Source organism: Falco biarmicus, chromosome 19 (genome assembly GCF_023638135.1).
Source record: "Falco biarmicus isolate bFalBia1 chromosome 19, bFalBia1.pri, whole genome shotgun sequence".
Classification (NCBI taxonomy): domain Eukaryota; kingdom Metazoa; phylum Chordata; class Aves; order Falconiformes; family Falconidae; genus Falco; species Falco biarmicus.
The window spans coordinates 5,494,858-5,510,520 of NC_079306.1; the positions used below are offsets into that span (position 1 = coordinate 5,494,858).

The 15,663-nt window shown below is 59.7% G+C and overlaps 1 protein-coding gene across 2 annotated transcripts; it reads right to left on the reverse strand.

The window, feature by feature from the left end:
• Window positions 1–4,524: 4,524 nt before the first annotated feature.
• On the reverse strand, window positions 4,525–10,613 carry LOC130141617 (methanethiol oxidase-like). Of its 2 annotated transcripts, none has more exons than XM_056322645.1 (12): window positions 10,544–10,613; window positions 10,069–10,122; window positions 9,590–9,702; window positions 8,687–8,872; window positions 8,046–8,166; window positions 7,773–7,955; window positions 7,262–7,440; window positions 6,829–6,907; window positions 6,418–6,539; window positions 6,225–6,317; window positions 5,857–5,975; window positions 4,525–5,213 (listed from the first exon to the last, which is right to left on the reverse strand). In XM_056322645.1, the coding sequence occupies exons 1-12, from the start codon at window positions 10,545–10,547 to the stop codon at window positions 5,051–5,053; spliced, it is 1,416 nt and encodes a 471-aa protein (XP_056178620.1). In that variant the 5' UTR covers window positions 10,548–10,613; the 3' UTR covers window positions 4,525–5,050. The 2 variants fall into 2 exon arrangements, with proteins under 2 accessions (XP_056178620.1, XP_056178619.1); XM_056322644.1 differs by having other exon boundaries at window positions 6,829–6,903; window positions 7,258–7,440.
• Between the last annotated feature and the right edge of the window lie 5,050 nt (window positions 10,614–15,663).

Sequence of the window (15,663 nt, forward strand, 5' to 3'; positions counted from 1 at the left end):
GGCAAATTACACGGGGTACGTAATTGCTCCACATAGGAATGCAGACACATCTGACAGCGCCATTAAAGCAGCCCTCAGGAGATCCTCATCAGAAGAGATAGCCTGTCTCACTAGGGCTGTAATTAATGGCGCTCTGCTTCCAGAACAGCGCTTTTAACGTGCAACAGGCAGACACGGGAGCAGCCTGGCACCAGCGCCCAGCGCTCGCGCACTGCCCAGAGGCAGGTGGGACCAGCTGGCCAAAGGCCTTGTTTCAGGCAGCAGAAAAGGAGAATAATGGGAGCCTTTGATGCAGGCTGGTGCTCACTCATTCCACAAAGAGCGGACGCTTCATTTTCCAGGCTGACAGGGTGCACGGCCTCAGCGTAGGCTCCAGGGAACACGGACCAGGGGATGCTGCTCACCGAAGGACACCCAGGCCTGACGGGAGGATGCAGCGGCAGCTCTGGTCCAGCAACGAGACCTGTAAGTCCAGCAGCTGAGGCAGGCCAAAGGCAGAGCAGAACACAGCGCGCACTAGCCTGAGCTGAGCTGGAGGCTGAGCGGCCAGCAGGGATCCTGCAGGAATGAGGGGCTGCCTGGCGTTTGCCTAACACCATGGCAGCAAGCCCTCGGTCCGGGAGCAGCTCCACAGCTCGGAGCAGCTCCACACGGCGTCTCCCTCCTCTCTGCTCACCACTGCTCTGAGCTGGGCACAGCTGCCCATCCTTCTCCAACCAAACCCAACAGAGAGGTTCAGGCAGCGTCCCCGAGGTGCTGCCGCCCTGGTCTGCCCGGCTGGTGGGAAGCACGACCCGGGCCAGCGAAGCACAAGAAACTCCTGCTCCATCAGGGGCAACTTCAAGCGCGCAGCTGGTGCCTTTAGCGCAATGCTTCTGCTGTCACGATGTGCATGTCTCACTGCACCTTCTTCTCACCCCTGCACACCTGCTAATTAAAAACTTCATTAGTCTTCCGCTCATTAACAAAGTGCGCTGGTCATCCTATTTGGCTTTCCTCGGTGACGTCTTTGGCATCCCTCGCAAAACCAAGCTGCGGGGTGTAGAGTTTTCTCATTAAAACTGATAGTAGGAAGGATAAGAGCAGGCTCAGCAACACCGACGAGCAAGCAAGCGATGGTTAGCAGCGAACGCAGTCGGTGCGGTCTGCTCTCGGCCCAGGAACAGCTCCCTGTGGCAGGCACGGATGGGAAGCCGTGACATGGAGGAGCAATCAGGGGCTTCGCTGGACAGCCCACACGGAGGCGGCAACTGCTCCCCTCCTCCCGACCGTCTCTCCCAACCCTGATAGGGAAGAACACGCTGTAATTTTGATAATGGGCAAGACCAGGTGGTGCAATCTGGCGCAGGCTGGCACAGCACACAAACGCGTCAGGAGAAGACCCTGCCACACCAAGAACACCAAGTCTGCTCTGGATGCCCAGGCAAGAACTCCCCCGACGACAGGAGCACTCTCCAACCTTCCCCGCCTTCCCCAGGGAAGGCGTTCGCTTCCCGACTCACATTGCATCACAACACACGTCCACGTGCTGCCTGCAAGGTTGGCTGGAGGCAACGTCAGCGCTTCTCCCTCGAGGCGCCTCTCCGCCTTCGCCCCACCGCGGGGCCGGCCACCCCTTCCCCTCCAAACGCGGCGGTTGCTGCTGCTGTGGGACTCACTGGGGAGGGGGCAGGAAGGTCTGGCCACAAGCACGGCAGCAGCGCCAGCCCCCTCCCCAGCACAGCCCACAGCTACGACTGCACAAACCCATCCAAAAGCCACGTCCTTAGGTTGTCATTTCAGACACCGTGGAATGACAAGTGGCTTCAGGCGGCCACCAAAGGGCCCTGAGTGTGCAGGTGAGTCACTTGTCTGGCAGCGTGGTTTTCTGCCGGATCAGCTCCTTCTCCCGCAGCCGCACAATCGCTCCATCTGGCACAAGAGGAGTGCAGGAGGAGTGGCAGCCCCACGCAGCTGGGGAGGACGGACGAGCAGGACCTGCTCTTTCTCCTCTCCCAGGCCTCTGCCTAAAGACAGGCATTAGCACCTTCCCTGAAAGGTCCCTGCGAGCACTGCAGATCCGACCCCAGGCTTACACAAATGAAATAAAACCCAGAACGGTTGACTTTCCTCCGCTGATGGAGAAGGAAATGCAGACTGGGAATACAAATGCTGAGCAGAGCAGTTTAACTAAACATTTCAGGTTACGCTCCGAGGACTCATTTACGCTCCCCTGGATGAGTTTCTGGTCAGTCTCTATTCATCCTACTAGGAACGTGAAGGCAGAATATGTGTCAGTGGTTTGCTCTTCTATCGCAGAACAGAGTGTTTTTATCTATGGTGAAACAACCTAATCGATACCCTTTTCCACTCTCTGCAATAGCCATGATTCCTATGCAAAATACTTTAAGAAACAACCAGAAAGTTACGTTTGCATCCTTATCTCCCCGGCAACTCCCTTAAGGCAAAGAAAGGTCACGTTCATGCTCAGCACAACTTCCACATATTGAGCCCAGCTTCCAAACGCTGAAATGAGCAAATGCTGCAAAAGCACAGCAAAAAGCACGCAGGAGGGTTAGGAGATCGCAGTATCCATCTGTTGCAGCCTAGAGGGGAGGAGATCAAATGTGGGGGTCTTCTGCTGCTAAGAGTTAATATAGGCTGGGATTAATTCTTGCCTCTGTTGCTATCCAGAAGGAGAGGGAAAACTGAAGGCTCATCTGAAAAGAAGACCTGGGGCAGAACGGAGTGGGCAGAACGGAGCACTCATAACGGCTGCACCGCCAACAGGTTTTGTCAGGACGCCGGTTCCCAGTCCTGTAGCTACAAGTCTTGTCTTAACTGGGTGCATTAATGAGCAGCGCAGCCTAAGGATGCTCTCAGCTCCTCATCACGTGCCACCCTCCCTCTGAGCTGGTGCCCCAGCACAAAGCACTTCTGCGACCTCTTGGAAGCTGCAAAGGGCTTGAGGGTGCTGGTGCCAGGGAGAAGCACGTCCTCCCAAGAACTGCTGGAGAGAACAGTCGGAGCAGCCAAGGCCAGCCACCCCAACTCACCGCCTCCCCACACCAGGTGCATGCGGCCGCCGCAGCCACACCGCATCCCACGTTCCCGGGATAACTCACGCGCAAGCACGTGGAACGGCCCCCGCTCCCTGGAACGCGGCTATTGGGCCCCAAGGACCCGGGACAGCCCTTGGGGGGGTGGACGAGCTGGCTGCTAGTGGCAGAGACACGGCGGGGGCAGAGCAGGGCCTGGCGGTGGGTCGAGGGTCTGGGTCACCGCTGCAGCGCTGCCCCTTGACCTTCACGGCGCCACGCAGCCCTGAGCCCCGGCCGAGCCCTCGCCTCGCTGCGCGGCCACCTGCAAGTCAGGGAGGGCGGTGGGAGCGCCAGGGATGGGTGCCTGTGGGCCGGGGTCGCCCTCCCACCCGTGGAGAGGCGGCAGCACCTCTGCCGAGACACCCGCTGTGGAGGGTCTGCGGGGCGGCAAGAGCGGGCACCTTCCAAATCCACCTCACCAGCAGGGACGCCCCCGAGGAGACCCTCCATCGAGGCACGCTGGGGGCCAGACCGCGGTGCCACGCTCAAGCGATCGTGATGCTGAACAGCAGCACCCCAGGGTGCACAACAGGCGTAGCAACGTGTTTGCCCAAGAGAACCGTGAAGGAAGTAAATGAGTTTGTATTCTTCCAAGGTAAACACATAACAGGCTAACAGCTAGAAGGATCCTCTTTACATTCTAATTTTTGCAAACTCCAAGCCAATTATGGCTTTGGCTGCAAAGTGCACCCTTGTGAAGATGCTCAAGGTGAGTGGGGTTCATGTGAAGCCACGTGGGTGTGCAGCAGGTCTTGGAGGACGGCGGTCGCTGTCCCGTGTAGCACACGGGCTTACACCGTGTGACTGCGATTTGGCTTCTCACGCAGCACACGATAAACAGGAGGATGATTTACAGCTCCGGTAACTACATCTTGCTTTTGTGAAACAACAGTGAAAGAGAACAGCCAAATAAGAACTTTTAAGGACTGAGGTCACTTTGTAGGTCCTTTGGGTGAAAACACTAACTTTCCTTTCTCAACTGAGTTACGACTCTGCTGTCCGTGTGAACTGAGCAAGCTGAAAGCAATCTTCTCTCCAGCAGTGTGCCAGCCACTTAACACAAGGGATTTCACTGGAGTGTCTACTAAAAGTATTCTTTCAGACCTTCATGCGTGGTAAAGCAAGCCCTACTAAAACCAAACGGTTGGCTTGGGCGATCACAACACTACGTTACTTTGACAAGGGATGTTCATTTGTGGCAGAAAAACAAATGGTTGGCAAGTTGCCCTATGAAACATGTCCCTGCAAGAATGAACACGAGAGAAGAACAAGCAAAGACGGCCACGACTGGAGACTTCCAGGAAGACGAACTGGCACTCTTGCAAAACCAGTGCCCTGTCTCAGGGATCTTCAAAACCCTGATCTTATCATTAACTACTGCTGGCATTTTCCCCTGAAATAAATTGGAAAGGCTTTGGTGAAACAAGACGCATGAAGATGTAGCTGATGCGAAGGACAATTTTATTCATGTTTAAAGCAGAAGACAGGAGCAAACCGGTGTCAGGAAGCAGGCACTTCTTTCCAAACCCAAGCGCGTGACAGCCCTGGAGGGATGACGCGGAGCGGCCCCAGCACCGAGAAGCCAGCCAGGAGGCTCTCGTGCCGCGGGAAGAGTGTCCAGGAACGACCTGGCTGAAGAACAGTAACGCCGACAAAGTGGGTGCTTCCCCTCCTTCTGAGGCACCGCACGCTGCACAGCTCCGTACCGCAGCAGCTGCCCCGGCTCTGCTCCGCGCCTCGGGCCCGGGGACCGCTCGGCACTGGGAACAGCGCTGACCACGTGCCCTGTGCCTCCGTGCACTGCTCTGCCTGACCCAGCCCCGCGCGGTGACGCGGAGCTCCCGCAGCTCCTGTCAGCAGAAACCCAGACTCCAGCAAGGCGTGGGGACCCCCGAACCCAACGATCCTACGCTGCTCCCTGACGGCTGCACCACAGAAGAGAGAGGAGGAGGGAGCCTGTCGCAGGGCGCCTAGGCCAAGATATCGGAGGTGGAGTCTCCGGAAGCGAAGCGGATGTCATGGGCAAGGCAAGGCCCGTTGAGTTCCTTCCCAAAATCCACCAGGAAGTTCTTGTTCACGCACAGGCCGCCCTTCTCAGTGTCCACGTCAATCTGCAGCATGACGGAGCCTTCCCTGCGAGGGAACAAGAGCGCAGCGGTCACAGGCAAGCAAGCCAGGGCCCTGTTCCGGGACTCCTGCCCACACCTCCCCGTTCCGTATGGAGGAGGAGGCCGGCTCCTTCACATCTGCTCTTCCGCAGGGAGGAGGGCGCGGAGGCTCCCTTCCAGCGGGGCCACACGCCCGCGCTCACATCTTTTCCCTGAATGCTCGATGGACGCGGGCGAACCGCCGGGAATGACGTGGCAGGCGGGCTGGAGCTTGGCTCTGCGCTGGAGAGAGACCATCACCCGCTCTGCCAGACCAAAACCTCTGGGGGGGACACCTGGGGAGGCGCTGCCAGAGCGGCCTGGCCTGGCTGCCGGGGCTCCACGGGCGGATCCTCTCCGCCTTCCCGGCTGGAGCGCTCCCGGGCTCTCCCGAGCACAGGCCGGGCACTGCGGCTCCACGCAGGCGGCTGCTGCACCTCGCTCGGCCAGGGGCGCCGGGGTCAGGCGCACGTGAGATCCCGCCCGAGGAAGCTGCGGGGACCACGTTAGGAGGCCCCGTCCCCTGCAGTCACAGAGGTGTCCTCAGAGCCCCCCCAGCGAGGCGCCTTTCCCCTTTGGAACGCAGGGGCCGTGCAAAAGAGGCCTCGCGCCTGCCCAGCGCTTCTCACCTGACCAAGTTCGGGTAGAACTGCTTGTCCCACGTGCTGTAACAGGAGTTGGTGACGTACAGCCTCTTGCCGTCCACGCTGAGCTGCATTTTACTGGGGCCGCCGTACACTCTCTTGCACTGCAGGCACAACAGACAGCCCTGGCGTTACTGGCTTTTCCCGCAGCAGCCAAGCACAAGCCGGAGCAGGGAGCGGAGCGCAGCGGAGCAGAGCGGCTGCCTCCCCTGCCAGCGCAGGCAAGCGGCCAGCAGCTGCGGGCACACGGGCCGCTGCAGCGGAGACCTGCCCCAGAGCCCGCGGGCAGGGAATTTGCCGAGCAGAGCCCAAGCGCAAAGGACACCAGAGGGCAAAGAGGCCACGGAGCTCACCTTGACCACCAAGGGGTCCGGCTGGCACTTCAGCTCTTCGTCTCTGCACACGGTGACGGGTCCCCCTCTGAGGATGCTGCCTCCCACAAACACCTGGAAGCGATGCAGGGGGAGACACGTGGCCTTGTCACGCGGCCACCGCCAGACCCTCCTAAGGAACCCAGCGGTGCCAGCCCTTCCGCTCCCGCCTTACCTGCCCCACCAGCCTGGGCTTGCAGGTCTTGGAGAGCTCATACTGGCGGATGTCTCCGTGCAGCCAGTTGCTGAGGTACAGGTACTTGTCATCCGTCGAGATGACGAGGTCCACCGTGAAGGCTAGGGCACACAAACAAAAAGCTCCAGAGAAGGCAGCGCCCACAGAGAACGCGCCTCTCCCTGCCACCCCTGGACGTCGTGCCTATGGCGCACGAGAGCCGCCCGAGCGCGCAGGCTGCAGCTGGGGCAGCGGTGCCTCCTCGGGGTGCGCGCAGCCCCTGCCCCCTCCGACAAGCCTTCTGCCATCTTTGCGCGGCACGGCGCCACGGGTCAGTGAGGGGTCTCTGCCGGGCTGCACGACACAGCGCTCTGGGAGGGAAAATATAAACACCCCTCGGGGCACACAGACCTGGCATCTTGGGCATAATCCATCCTGTCACGTCCTTGGCCGGTATCCGAATCACCTCCTCTACGGCCCAGTTGTCTCTCTGCACAAGGAACATGGGCACCGCACCGTGAGCGATCCGGGCTGCTCAGGCGAGAGCGCTGCCCGGCACTCGCACGCCTGCGCAGCCGGCAAAGCTGCCGGAGGAAAGCTGCCGCTGCGCCCAGCTACGGCGAGCAGGCACGGCTGGGGCGGCACCGGCCAACAGCAGCAGCAAGGCTGAGCCTCCTCGCTCAGATGAATCCCCCAGCCTAAGGGTCCGGAGCTGGCTCCGCACGCTGCCCTCTCCACACGCCTCCTCCTTTCTCCCCGCCACCCCGCGTTTCTTCGGTGCCTTTCCCAGTCGCCCTGAAGCTCCCCACGGCCGGGTCTCCCCGGCTGCTGGCAGAACACTTGCCTCGCACTTGTAGAAGCGGTAGACAATGCCGCTCAGGGCACAGCTGACGTATCCCTCGGCAGCATCGGGGTTGTGGAGGAACTTCACGCTCAGGGGCAGAGAGTCCTCCCCCAGGTCGAAGCACTGGGTGAGGGTGCGGCAGGACAAGTTCCACACGTTCAGGCGGCGCCCAAAGACCCCTGCGGAAAAGGAAGACCACGTCAGAAGATGAGGGGCCACCTGTGGAGACTAATCCCTCCCCAAATGCTCGCACTCGGGGACAGCCCCGGCAGTGACCAGCCAGAGCCTGCAGAGAAGCCGCCGCGCTTGAGGGAGCAGCGGGAGAGGGCAGGGACCAGCCTGGGGTAAGGACAGGCGCTGCACGTCCTGCAGCCGTGCCTCTAGGACGGGCCGTTCGTGGGGACGTCTGCCTGTCCCCCCTCTCCAGCTCCGGCTCTCGCGCTGACGGCCCCGGCACCCTCCCACCACACCGCTGAGCTCTGGCTCAGCACTTGCATCCGCATTCCCTCACCTTTCTTCAAGTCGTCAGGATTAAACCCGCGTCCCGCGCGTTTTGGGACCAGTCCGGCAGAGCTGATGAGAACGTTGTGGCGCGGCTGGTACCAGAAGTCGTATCCAGTCGGGGGGGCTTCACACTCATTCTCCCAGTTCCCCTTCAGCTCAAAGGTCTCTCCATCCAGCACAATGAATCCACCTGGGGCGCAAAAAGGGGACGCACGATCAATCGCGTACTCCGCTTCCAAAGCAGCCCGTTTCCTTGTGGAGTCATCGCCGGGCAAAGTACCTTTCCCGTTGCCAGCTGGGTCTCCCATGTTGGCAATCAGGATGTCACCATTAGGCAGGCTGTGCACTACGCTGAGGTATCCCTTGTTGCACTTCCAGAAGACATCCACCGGCTCAATCATCTGAGAAAAGGTCACACAGACACACACACCTCAGCCGGCGACTGCTCGGCTCATTTCACGCTCCCTGGCAGAGCCTTTGGCCACCAGAGACTCCTGCAAACCTCCGATGCTTGCGGGAGCTTTCGTTCCAAGGACTCCCACTTGCCAGGGGCTGCTCCTCCTTGCAGAGGAGCACAGAAGCCCCTGAGCTGCCCCTCTGCGCAGAGGAGAATGCAGCAACACCGAACCCATCACAGCCTGTCTGTCCACCGCACTGCTGGGGCGGCAGGTGTGGTGCGGGGCGTGACTGCCCACGATTAGGCTCTCTGAACGCAACAGGCGGAGAGAGAGGGACGCAAGGATGAGCAGAGCCTTCCTTGGTCTGGAAAGGAGAGAGCCGAGCGGAAAACGTGACCCAGCTCCCTAAAACCGGGGTGGAAGAGGAAATGAAGACAGAACCCTTCTTCCCTGTGTATTATCCCAGAAGCACCAGTTCCCAACTCCTTCCCAGAAACTTGTCCTTGCGTCACCTGAGGCATACCTTACACAGCTTGGGAGCCCGGCACTGGGAACCCACATCCACCACGTAAATGCGGGAGGAAATCAAACAGGGAAGAATCAGCTTGTTCCTCCTCGGTGTGGCAGTGTCAAAGCAGGCGCAGCCAGCGCTCCACCCCGAGGAATGCAGCTCGTCTTTGAGGTTGGGCATGGGCAGGCGGTGGATCACCTAGGCAGCCAAGGCAGAGTTAGGGTTCGCACAGGGAGGCAGGGAGAAACGGGGACCCTCACGCTGGCAGATGCTTCTGGCTTGGCAGCCTCCACCTGCGCGCCTGGCACTGCCTGCAGAGCTCCGGGACGAGAACACTGCTCCGTGCACTGGCCGCTGCTCCGCGTTAGGGCACGGCGTGCCGCTGAGAGGAGACCGTTCCCCATGCCGAGCAGCCACCCACAGGCTGATCCAGAGCACGTGCTCAGGAGCTCACTAGCAGCACCAAGACTCTCGGGAAGTGAGTTGGGAAGTGAGTCAGAGCCGACCTGTCCCCAGGACACCGAGCCGGAGACGACTCAACCGCAGCCAGGCACACACAGGACAGCGCAAAGACAGCAGGAAGGTGAGTTTGCAGGCAGACAACAGCCCTCTCTCACACGTACAACCGCGGAGAAGCAAGAGAGAGACCTGTTGTGACAGAACTCACCAGGGGTTTCCCAGATGGGTCTTGGCAGGGCATGACCAGGCAGCAGGAGGGAACGGTGGACAGGAGAGAAAAATGCCCAAGACAAGAAGGTGCCAGGCATAGAGAGACGCCTGGCATCCCAGGGTGGCTATCAAGCAACCTGGAGTCCCAAGCAAAAAGGAGGAAAGGTCCCGAATGCCGAGGCACCATGAAGCACAGAGCCAGCAGCTGGGCACCATCCCAGGCAAGCGCTGCAGGGACACGGGTACCTGGCAGTAACAGGGAGATCTGGGGTTGAGGTCAATGGTGGCCAGGAAGTCAGGCTGCTCCACGCAGGTTTCCCTGTAGGTGCAGGTCACGTAGGCAACCTCCTCTCTAGGAGCTGCGTAGAAGGAAAGCTTGTGTTAAAGCACGCCGTGAACCAGCCAGGCGGGAAAAGAAAAGCTTCAGCAGACCCTCAGAGAAGACTGAACTCACTTTTCTGGATGCCAAGACCTTCCTACAGGCAGCTGAACGCAACGACCTGCAGCTATTCCATCCCTTCCTCCTTGCGCACTGACAACTGCCCAACCCTGGCTCCGTTACCGACCCAGAGGCATGAGAACAACCACAGCGGAGAAGATCTCCACGGAGGTACCGTCCTGCCCCTTTGGGGGAGGGGACTCGGCACACGTTCACGGGGGTCTCCACTAACAGGGAGCTCTCTCCCAAACACCACCCGCTGCACGACACGCTCGAGAGGACTTGCCTTTCACAGCCTCCGGGCAGGTGGGGTACTCGTAGCACTGAGCTCTGCATCTGTCTGGGTTGGGGAGAAGAATAAAATGAGAAACGTCCACGTCCCAGACGGTGCCTACTCGGAAGCCTCTGTCCCACCCAAGGGACCTTCTCCCACCCCAGCTCTCAACGGGGACCTCTGTGACCGGCCCCTGCTCCGCTTATGGCACTGACGACCCCCCGACCCAGGAGAGGAATCCTCCCTGAAGCGCCACCAGGGCCGTCCCAGAACAGAGAGAACCTTCGGCCCCAGCCGGACAAGGTGCCACACTCCAGTGCCACCCCTCTCCTCCCTGCAGCGGAACAGACCTGCCAGTCCCCAGCGGGGACTCGGGTCCAAGGGGGGATGTCCGCAGCCCCCAGGCAGTGGCTGCAGCCCGGTCCAGGATGGAGCCACAAGGCTCGGAGCTGCTGTGGGCTGCGGGAGGCTGCAGAGCATCTCTTACCCATGCTGACGGCCTTCTGGTTCACTCTCCTGGAGCAGAGGTGCTGGGACTGGAGGTGCGGCTCGCTGTCTGCCTCGCTGGAGTGGGATGTGCTGTGCCGAGGCTGCTCCGAGGGGGCCTTATATACAAGGCAAAAGGGTGGGGGGAGAAAGCAGCTGCCAAGGGAGGAGCCATCGCTCCTCGGCGTTTGGGAGGTGCCAGACCAGTGCTGCGGCTTCTTTCCGCCTTGCTAACCACCAATCTAGAGGAAAAATCTGCTGGTGCGTGCAGGTCTTTTCCCTAAACACAGCCTCCTGTATCTGATCCTGGCGCTCTGGTGATCTCCAGTGGACTTCTTCAGGCTCTGGAGGCCCCCATGCCCCGGCCGAGAAACAAGCTCATTGCAGCCATCCCCCGTGCCCAGGTGGCTGCCACACAAATGTGCAGCGGCTGCAAATTCCGCACGAGGGATGGGAAGCCCATCTAGATCAGCGTCCCCACCAGCAGGCTCCTGGAGACAACAACGTGTAAACGTAGAGAGGGCACCAAAGGCACCTCTGAAATCCAGACCCCGAGAGAAGGCACGTCTGTCGGGGGGTGAGCTGAAGGCATCACGGGTTCCCTGGGCTCCGCTCAGCAAGCCAGCCCAGAGGCGCCTCTACCCAAAAGAGGCTTCTGGAGCCCTGAGGGCTGCAAACTGGGATACAGGGCTCACAAGAGGAGGCAGGGGGCTCCAACAGTGCTGACGGCAGAAGAGACTGGAGGAGCTGCCGGCATCTCCTGAACAGCGAAGGAACACACCAGGCTGGAAATGGGTGCCTGGGCAAACGCCATCTGCGCCCCTGCTGATGCAGCACCTGCAAGGTCAAGACGTGCCCGTCGCCTCTCAGGTTGGCATCTCCACGGGGGGACGTCAGCCCACCTGTGGGAAATCGGAACCTTTAGGACTCGGGGCAACTCAGCAGAGCAAAACAGTGCCTGGCCAGTAGCTACGTACCCTCCCCACCAGTCTGGTCAAGGAATACCAAAGCCCCACAGCAGGCACCGACACCACAAAGGGCCTGGCACCGGTGCGGCTGTATTACATACAAACTGGACAAAACTGCCACAAAACACCCCTGGGAAGAGCAGAGATCTCTCCTAAAGGGCCTGAGGTGCTGCAGAGAAGAATTTTGGAAGAAGGGTCCCCTCCTGAGACCACCAGCACCCTGGCTGCCACCAGCTGCCAAACTAAAGCAGGAAGAAAACACCAAGCGCCACGGAACGTGAATGAGTATCGTATCTTGTGGAAGAACGCCTCAACCAGTGGGCAAATTACACGGGGTACGTAATTGCTCCACATAGGAATGCAGACACATCTGACAGCGCCATTAAAGCAGCCCTCAGGAGATCCTCATCAGAAGAGATAGCCTGTCTCACTAGGGCTGTAATTAATGGCGCTCTGCTTCCAGAACAGCGCTTTTAACGTGCAACAGGCAGACACGGGAGCAGCCTGGCACCAGCGCCCAGCGCTCGCGCACTGCCCAGAGGCAGGTGGGACCAGCTGGCCAAAGGCCTTGTTTCAGGCAGCAGAAAAGGAGAATAATGGGAGCCTTTGATGCAGGCTGGTGCTCACTCATTCCACAAAGAGCGGACGCTTCATTTTCCAGGCTGACAGGGTGCACGGCCTCAGCGTAGGCTCCAGGGAACACGGACCAGGGGATGCTGCTCACCGAAGGACACCCAGGCCTGACGGGAGGATGCAGCGGCAGCTCTGGTCCAGCAACGAGACCTGTAAGTCCAGCAGCTGAGGCAGGCCAAAGGCAGAGCAGAACACAGCGCGCACTAGCCTGAGCTGAGCTGGAGGCTGAGCGGCCAGCAGGGATCCTGCAGGAATGAGGGGCTGCCTGGCGTTTGCCTAACACCATGGCAGCAAGCCCTCGGTCCGGGAGCAGCTCCACAGCTCGGAGCAGCTCCACACGGCGTCTCCCTCCTCTCTGCTCACCACTGCTCTGAGCTGGGCACAGCTGCCCATCCTTCTCCAACCAAACCCAACAGAGAGGTTCAGGCAGCGTCCCCGAGGTGCTGCCGCCCTGGTCTGCCCGGCTGGTGGGAAGCACGACCCAGGCCAGCAAAGCACAAGAAGCTCCTGCTCCATCAGGGGCAACTTCAAGCGTGCAGCTGGTGCCTTTAGCGCAATGCTTCTGCTGTCACGATGTGCATGTCTCACTGCACCTTCTTCTCACCCCTGCACACCTGCTAATTAAAAACTTCATTAGTCTTCCGCTCATTAACAAAGTGCGCTGGTCATCCTATTTGGCTTTCCTCGGTGACGTCTTTGGCATCCCTCGCAAAACCAAGCTGCGGGGTGTAGAGTTTTCTCATTAAAACTGATAGTAGGAAGGATAAGAGCAGGCTCAGCAACACCGACGAGCAAGCAAGCGATGGTTAGCAGCGAACGCAGTCGGTGCGGTCTGCTCTCGGCCCAGGAACAGCTCCCTGTGGCAGGCACGGATGGGGAGCCGTGACATGGAGGAGCAATCAGGGGCTTCGCTGGACAGCCCACACGGAGGCGGCAACAGCTCCCCTCCTCCCGACCGTCTCTCCCAACCCTGATAGGGAAGAACACGCTGTAATTTTGATAATGGGCAAGACCAGGTGGTGCAATCTGGCGCAGGCTGGCACAGCACACAAACGCGTCAGGAGAAGACCCTGCCACACCAAGAACACCAAGTCTGCTCTGGATGCCCAGGCAAGAACTCCCCCGACGACAGGAGCACTCTCCAACCTTCCCCGCCTTCCCCAGGGAAGGCGTTCGCTTCCCGACTCACGTTGCATCACAACACACGTCCACGTGCTGCCTGCAAGGTTGACTGGAGGCAACGTCAGCGCTTCTCCCTCGAGGCGCCTCTCCGCCTTCGCCCCACCGCGGGGCCGGCCACCCCTTCCCCTCCAAACGCGGCGGTTGCTGCTGCTGTGGGACTCACTGGGGAGGGGGCAGGAAGGTCTGGCCACAAGCACGGCAGCAGCGCCAGCCCCCTCCCCAGCACAGCCCACAGCTACGACTGCACAAACCCATCCAAAAGCCACGTCCTTAGGTTGTCATTTCAGACACCGTGGAATGACAAGTGGCTTCAGGCGGCCACCAAAGGGCCCTGAGTGTGCAGGTGAGTCACTTGTCTGGCAGCGCGGTTTTCTGCCGGATCAGCTCCTTCTCCCGCAGCCGCACAATCGCTCCATCTGGCACAAGAGGAGTGCAGGAGGAGTGGCAGCCCCACGCAGCTGGGGAGGACGGACGAGCAGGACCTGCTCTTTCTCCTCTCCCAGGCCTCTGCCTAAAGACAGGCATTAGCACCTTCCCTGAAAGGTCCCTGCGAGCACTGCAGATCCGACCCCAGGCTTACACAAATGAAATAAAACCCAGAACGGTTGACTTTCCTCCGCTGATGGAGAAGGAAATGCAGACTGGGAATACAAACGCTGAGCAGAGCAGTTTAACTAAACATTTCAGGTTACGCTCCGAGGACTCATTTACGCTCCCCTGGATGAGTTTCTGGTCAGTCTCTATTCATCCTACTAGGAACGTGAAGGCAGAATATGTGTCAGTGGTTTGCTCTTCTATCGCAGAACAGAGTGTTTTTATCTATGGTGAAACAACCTAATCGATACCCTTTTCCACTCTCTGCAATAGCCATGATTCCTATGCAAAATACTTTAAGAAACAACCAGAAAGTTACGTTTGCATCCTTATCTCCCCGGCAACTCCCTTAAGGCAAAGAAAGGTCACGTTCATGCTCAGCACAACTTCCACATATTGAGCCCAGCTTCCAAACGCTGAAATGAGCAAATGCTGCAAAAGCACAGCAAAAAGCACGCAGGAGGGTTAGGAGATCGCAGTATCCATCTGTTGCAGCCTAGAGGGGAGGAGATCAAATGTGGGGGTCTTCTGCTGCTAAGAGTTAATATAGGCTGGGATTAATTCTTGCCTCTGTTGCTATCCAGAAGGAGAGGGAAAACTGAAGGCTCATCTGAAAAGAAGACCTGGGGCAGAACGGAGTGGGCAGAACGGAGCACTCGTAACGGCTGCACCGCCAACAGGTTTTGTCAGGACGCCGGTTCCCAGTCCTGTAGCTACAAGTCTCGTCTTAACTGGGTGCATTAATGAGCAGCGCAGCCTAAGGATGCTCTCAGCTCCTCATCACGTGCCAGCCTCCCTCTGAGCTGGTGCCCCAGCACAAAGCACTTCTGCGACCTCTTGGAAGCTGCAAAGGGCTTGAGGGTGCTGGTGCCAGGGAGAAGCACGTCCTCCCAAGAACCGCTGGAGAGAACAGTCGGAGCAGCCAAGGCCAGCCACCCCAACTCACCGCCTCCCCACACCAGGTGCATGCGGCCGCCGCAGCCACACCGCATCCCACGTTCCCGGGATAACTCACGCGCAAGCACGTGGAACGGCCCCCGCTCCCTGGAACGCGGCTATTGGGCCCCAAGGACCCGGGACAGCCCTTGGGGGGGTGGACGAGCTGGCTGCTAGTGGCAGAGACACGGCGGGGGCAGAGCAGGGCCTGGCGGTGGGTCGAGGGTCTGGGTCACCGCTGCAGCGCTGCCCCTTGACCTTCACGGCCCCACGCAGCCCTGAGCCCCGGCCGAGCCCTCACCTCGCTGCGCGGCCACCTGCAAGTCAGGGCGGGCGGTGGGAGCGCCAGGGATGGGTGCCTGCGGGCCGGGGTCGCCCTCCCACCCGTGGAGAGGCGGCAGCACCTCTGCCGAGACACCCGCTGTGGAGGGTCTGCGGGGCGGCGAGAGCGGGCACCTTCCAAATCCACCTCACCAGCAGGGACGCCCCCGAGGAGACCCTCCATCGAGGCACGCTGGGGGCCAGACCGCGGTGCCACGCTCAAGCGATCGTGATGCTGAACAGCAGCACCCCAGGGTGCACAACAGGCGTAGCAACGTGTTTGCCCAAGAGAACCGTGAAGGAAGTAAATGAGTTTGTATTCTTCCAAGGTAAACACATAACAGGCTAACAGCTAGAAGGATCCTCTTTACATTCTAATTTTTGCAAACTCCAAGCCAATTATGGCTTTGGCTGCAAAGTGCACCCTTGTGAAGATGCTCAAGGTGAGTGGGGTTCATGTGAAGCCACGTGGGTGTGCAGCAGGTCT

What these genes read in the sequence shown, in the direction of transcription:
- LOC130141617 (XM_056322645.1), bottom strand. An exon ending in TCCTGACGACTTGAAGAAAG is followed by an intron (nt 7,441 to 7,772) that starts GTGAGGGAATGC and finishes CCTTTTCCGCAG; the next exon opens with GGGTCTTTGGGCGCCGCCTG. An exon ending in TTCTACCCGAACTTGGTCAG is followed by an intron (nt 5,214 to 5,856) that starts GTGAGAAGCGCT and finishes GTTCCCTCGCAG; the next exon opens with GGAAGGCTCCGTCATGCTGC.